We start from the raw sequence: 6321 nt of genomic DNA on the forward strand, positions 1-6321 counted from the left end.
AAAAAAAAAAAAAAAGAATTCCTCATATCAGTGAGATCATATGATACATTTACATTGATTTTTAAAACTGATTCAGCATTGGCTTGTTTGCTATAAACCTTAGACTATTTCCCAGAGTCGTGACAACATTGGTTCCAAAGTTTCTGGTTTTTTTTTCTTTTTTTGATGTTTTTGTGGAGGCCTAAGTTTTGGGAGCTGCCTACTTTGCCATTTTGCTGATGTTACTAATTCTTTTTTTATTTTTATTTTTTATTTTTTAAAAATATTTTATTTATTTATTTGAGAGAGAGAATGAAAGAGAGAGAGAGAGCATGAGAGGGGGGAGGGTCAGAGGGAGAAGCAGACTCCCCGCTGAGCAGGGAGCCCGATGCGGGACTCGATCCAGGGACTCCAGGATCATGACCTGAGCCGAAGGCAGTCGCTTAACCAACTGAGCCACCCAGGCGCCCCACTGATGTTACTAATTCTTGAACAAAGAATGAATCAGATGTTGACAGTTTGGGGTTTCTTTGGTAGGGTGGGGGAAGGGGCACAATTTTCAGATCAACTTGCCTGATACTGCATTTTTCATATTTGATATGGCTTCATAGAGAAACTCATTTTTAAAATATTTTATAAACTTAAAATCAACTTTATTGAGATATAATTTACATACAATAAAATGCACACATTTTCAATGTATAGTTTGGTAAGTTTTGGCAAATGTATACTCAGGCAACCACCACCCCACTCAAGATATAGAACATTTCCATCAGGCCAGGAAGTACCCTTTTTGTAATCAGTTCCATTCTCCCCATCCCAGGTCACCACTTGTCTAATTTCTGTCACGGTCAGTTAGTTTGCTATCAGCTTTTGTTTACTTGAAAATGTGAATTTCATTCTCATGTTTGAAGGATGTTTTCACTGAATAAAGAATTCTGGGTTAACAGATTTTTTTTCCTCTTTTTAAAAAAAATTTCCATCACTAACTTTTTCTCCACTATCTTCTGGCCTCCACTGTTTTTGATGAAAAGTTACTCATTATTTGCATTCCTGTATGTAAATTGTTTTTTTCTTTTTGACTGCTTTCAAAGTATTCTCTTCATCTTTGATTTTCAGCAGTTTGAGTAAAATGTGCTTAGGTTTGATTTTTTTGGTTTATCCTGTTTAGGGTTTGCCTGAGGTTCTTGGATCTGTACATCAGTGTTTCATCAAATTGGGAAACTATATATATTTTGCTCCATTGTCCCTAACTTCTTTTGGGGGGACTCCGAATACATGTATTTTATTTAATTTATTTTATTTAAGCTTTATTTATTTATTTGAGAGAGAGAGACAGAGAGGGAGAGAGAGCAGGGGGAGGGACAAAAGGAGAGGGAGAGAGAATCTCAAGCAGACTCCCTGCTGAATGGAGAGCCTGACACAGGGCTTGATCCCAGGACCCCAAGATCATAACCTGAGCTCAAATCAAGAGCCAGATGCTCAACTGACTGAGCCACCCAGGTGCCCCTACATGTATTTTAGATCATTTGAAATTGTCCCACAGGTTTCTGAGGCTTTACTTTTCCTTGATTTTTTTTCTGTTTCTCAAATTTGATAATTTTATTGTTCTGTCTTCAAGTTCACTGATCCTGTCCTCCAAATTACCATTTAGCTCATCCAGTGACTATTACATTTCAAGTATTATGCTATTTGGTTTTCGAATTTCTATTTGGTTACTTATTTATTTATTTATTTATTTAATTTATTTACTTATTTATAGTTTTCCTTTCTTTCCTGAGATTTTCTAGCTGTTCTCTCATCAAGATCCTATTTTCCTTTGGTTTTTTGAACATATTAATAATAGTTGATTTAAATTCTCTGCCCACTAAATCCAACATCTGGGCCATCTTGGGGACAGTTTCTATTGACTCCTTTTTCTCCCCTCTTATTGTGAGTCACATTTCCCTGTTTCTTTGCATGTCTAGTAACTTTTAATTGTATACTGGGCATTGTGGATAATATGTTGTAGAGACCCTGGATTGAGTTTTTGTTTTAGTTGGCAGTTCAATTATTGATGAATCACCCTGAACTTGTGTAGGCTTAGTTTTAAACTTTATTATGGTAGATCTGTGAAATGCCAAGGGTATTTGCCAATTCCATCAAACATGTGGGACACAACCTCCAAACTGTTTCCACTGAGGATCTTGTCAGGGCTTGGTTTTAGGCTTTGTTAGGGTGGATCTTGCTTAGATCTTACTCTAGGACATGTAGAGTAAGTAGGGCATTTCTGGTATTTTAACTTGATCCTCAGAGTAGAAAAAAGGTGTTAAGGAGGTCTCTCCACTCAGCGCTGCTCAGCTTCTAGTGTTTCTATCCCACTTTCAACCCTATAGTGGCCACTGTCTGGTCAGCCTTATGCAGTCTCACATTGTACAAGTACTGTCCAGCCCCCAGCCCAGAGACTTCTAGACCTCCACCCCCACAGCTCTCTTCTTCCTCTTTTTCTGAGCCCTTTCTCATAGATTCTTGTGCTTGAGCTGCCCAAAACCCCGATCTCTTCTTCCTTAGTTCTGAGGTACTGCCATGCTCTGCTTGGACTCCAGCTCACTAAACCACAGTCAGAGAAACTGTCCCTATGCAAAGCATCAGGGCAATCATGGGGCTTACTTTGTGAATTTCACTTTTCTCAGCAATTGCAGTTTTCGGTCTGTGTCCTATGCCTGGAAATATTTACTGCAAACATTTTGTCCTGTTTTATGGTTGTTTACGTAGCTAGCCCAGTACTACATACTCCATCAGGGCTGGAAGTAGATATCTATTTTATCAAGAGCCTCCTGCAATCCTGTAATTTTCCCACGAGTTTCATTAGAAGCACTTCCTGTGTCATGTCATAATACTTATTGATTATCTCTTCAATTGTTACTGGTCTAACTTTGCCACAGAGCCATTCAAAGATGATTTTGCCTGTAATTTGAGCAGTTTTCCAATATCAATCTTATTGATTTCATGAAACCTCACGTCTTTTAAAGATTTGCTGTTTTACTTTGCAATTGATTTGCATTGTGTTTGCATGACATTGTTGGCTGTTTATAACATTGCACATTCACTGTGATATTAATAAAGATATTGACCAAGTAGCAGGGATATACACATTTGTGTTACTTGGGTTGGGGTAGGAGATGGTTAGAGGTTCCCTGATTTCACAGTTATAATTAGTTAGTGAATATTTCCTGAGCATTTTGCTTTTTTGTACAACTTTGTAGCAGTGGACACTTCAGTAATGAATAGTCATACAATTCAGATTACCAGGAACTCTCCCACCCACAAAGTGTGTATGATTGGGAAGGGGTGAAGGAACGCATGAGAGAAAGGCCAGGGAAGAAAGCAGTTAGTGGCTGAGCCAGGGAGGGCACTTGAGGGAGTCTTGGCATCAGGACTGTGGGAAGTGGGCCCTGGGAGCCCCATGCCTCCTTTCAGGGCCTTTGAGCTAGAGCTGGGCCAAGCAGTCTCTGAGGCTGGGTGTCCCCAACACTGAACCAGCCAGAAGATTGTGTCTCAATGAGACCTGGCCTATGTCCCCATGGAGTCCTGCTTCAATGCCTGGGTTTCCCAAGGGATCCTCCTTCAGCAGTTGATGCTTGATATAAGACTATGTTTGGGGGCAGGCCAGCATCAGCCTGCAGGCCTGGGTAAACACCAAGACCTGGAGAATTTGGCTGGAGTGGCCATGATGGGCCCAGTCTCCCATATTCCTGATGCCTTTGACATGCGGTCAGTGTTAGACAGCAGCAGAGGAGCCTGAGGGTAGGAGGTACACATTGAGGCTGGTTTTCCGGAGATTAGGCCCAGGGTGGCCAACCAGAGGGCTTGGCTGACCGGGGCTCTGGCAGCAGTAGGAGAACATGTACAGCTTTCCCTCTTGGTTTTTGGTTTGCCAGGGTGGCGGGGAGGCTGGAGGTGGCTCTGGTGGTGACAACTGGATTCTCTTCAGGAGCTCCCTGCCCACACATGAGCGCCCCATTCAAGGCCTAATGTTACCATGGTTTCTTTGGCATTGTTCCCAATCCGCTATGCCCTGGTGGGGCCTGGTCCACAGATCCTGATTCTCTGGCCGCTGTTCATCACCCTACAGCTGACCCAGTGCGGCGCCGCCACGGCACAGGCCCCAGTGTTGCTCTGTGGACAGCTGCAGTCCCTCCCATGGGGGCGGCGGGAAATGGAGACCAGGGAAGGGCAAGCAATGGACTCTCATGAGGTCCCTGCAAGTCAGGGTGAGGTGAAGGAAGAGAATTTAGGATCTTCCAGAGTGGATGAGGCTCCTTAAACAGGCAAGGGAAGAGGAAATGGCTCTTTCCTCTCAGAGGTTCGCCAGAGCAACCCCTCCATGTGTCTCAGGAAGCACCAAATGTCTGGGTCTCCTTTAAGAGACCAACAAGTTGGTAAGGCCAAGAAATAAGTGTTTATTTCTGCTTGCTGCATCCAAGGTCGTAATGATGTTTTACCGTTTAGTTTCAGGAAGAAACTGGAAGAACTTTGCCCTGGTTCCCCTTTTAAGAGATGCAAGTACAAGAGAAAGCCACTCTGCCCAGCCAGAGGAAGTTCATCTGAGGCACTTTGCAGGGTCCCTCAAGCCAGAAGATGCTGAGGTCTTCAAGGATCCTGTTGCTTTAGGGGAGAAGTGAGGGACCCCTCTAGGGTACTCTTAACACTGTTGGGCCTCAGAATACCCCACTGTGTAGGGAACAATAGGGCACTCTTAGCAGCCTCGCCTGGTCTGGGCCCGCCTAGGCACTTGCTTCGCCTGCTCTGGACAAGCTGCGGGAAGCATTGCTGGATGCACGGGAAGAGATAGTTGTCCAGCCCTCACTGTCCCCAAGTGAGTCTCCACCAAGAAAGGATTTTGCTCTCATATTTTTACTGACTTTGTTAAGTATCATGAATGATGAATCTTTGTGTGGACATATGTGATGCCCCTGTTTTATTTATTTATAATACTAGGAGTAAAAGTAAATGAGGCCCAGGAAAACACCTTTTAGAACAAAACAAAACATGTCCTTTGATGTAAAATGCTGAAGCTGTTCTCTGTATTGTGTTTAATACCTCCCCCGGACAGAGTGGTCTGGGGGTGATGTCCTTTAGTTGTCAGAGAAGGCGGGGGAGGCTGGCCCTATTTCCAGCTCTGCCAGAATCAGGTTTCGCCAGAGCAACTTCTCCTTCTGTGTGATACATCACAGTCCCAAACACATTAGCTCTATTGCTGTTCAGATAAAAGTACAGAACCATGTCTCAAAAGCACGTGGCAAGAGTTTTTAATGATCTTCCATTTATAGTGACCACAGTCTTGCCCCCTGCAGTGGTACATACCTCTGCCTCCATCCATCCTGTCACTCATCAAATAAATAAGTAAGTAAGTAAATAAATAAATATCATACCAAGTGTGAACTTTGTGCCAGTCACTGGGCTAGCATTGCTAGTTGGCTCTGTGGTGTGTATGTGTGTGTGTGGTACTACCGAGGCTGGGACTTACTATCGAGGTTAAGAAGGTTACACAGCCAGTAAACACCATTGCTTGGGTCTGCCCCCAGGCAGTCTGACTCCAAAGCCTGGAACTTAACTGTGGTGCCAGGCTATCTGGCAGAGAATGGGCTGGGGCATGCCAGTCCGTGCCTGGGGAGCGGAGACATGAGGGCTTTGTGCTTCCTGTTGTGGGTCTGGGACCCCTCGCTCTTCCTGTAGGCCTTCCTTAGAAGGTGTCATGTAGATGTCAGATATTTGCAAGTTTCTGCAAATTAGATCAACTTTCAAACTTACTCAGAGCTGCATCAGGGAAATCCAAATCAAAACCTCAATTAGATACGACCTCACACCAGTCAGAATGGCTAAAATTAACAAGTCAGGAAATGACAGATGTTGGCGGGGATGCGGAGAAAGGGGAACCCTCCTACACTGTTGGTGGGAATGCAAGCTGGTGCAGCCACTCTGGAAAACAGTATGGAGGTGCCTCAAAAAGTTGAAAATAGAGCTACCATACGATCCAGCAATTGCACTACTGGGTATTTACCCCAAAGATACAAATGTAGGGATCCAAAGGTGTACGTGCACCTCGATGTTTATAGCAGCAATAGCCAAACTGTGGAAAGAGCCAAGATGTCCATCGACAGATGAATGGATAAAGAAGATGTGGTGTATATATACAATGGAATATTATGCAGCCATCAAAAGGAATGAGATCTTGCCATTTGCAGCGACATGGATGGAACTGGAGGGTGTTATGCTGAGCGAAATAAGTCAATCAGAGAAAGACATGTATCATATGACCTCACTGATATGAGGAATTCTTAATCTCAGGAAACAAACTGA

General features: G+C 43.6%; 1 protein-coding gene across 1 annotated transcript in view; it reads left to right on the top strand.

Annotated features, from left to right (window-relative positions):
- TRPV1 (transient receptor potential cation channel subfamily V member 1) overlaps positions 1 to 4643 on the top strand; it is a 32330-nt gene extending 27687 nt beyond the window's left edge. The window contains exon 15 of the mRNA XM_032399102.1: positions 4471 to 4643. Within this exon, the coding sequence (XP_032254993.1) occupies positions 4471 to 4643 (173 nt within the window). The remainder of the gene's footprint in view (positions 1 to 4470) is intronic.
- Positions 4644 to 6321: the final 1678 nt, after the last annotated feature.

Source organism: Phoca vitulina, unplaced genomic scaffold (assembly GCF_004348235.1).
Source record: "Phoca vitulina isolate PV1807 unplaced genomic scaffold, GSC_HSeal_1.0 scaffold128, whole genome shotgun sequence".
Taxonomy (NCBI): domain Eukaryota; kingdom Metazoa; phylum Chordata; class Mammalia; order Carnivora; family Phocidae; genus Phoca; species Phoca vitulina.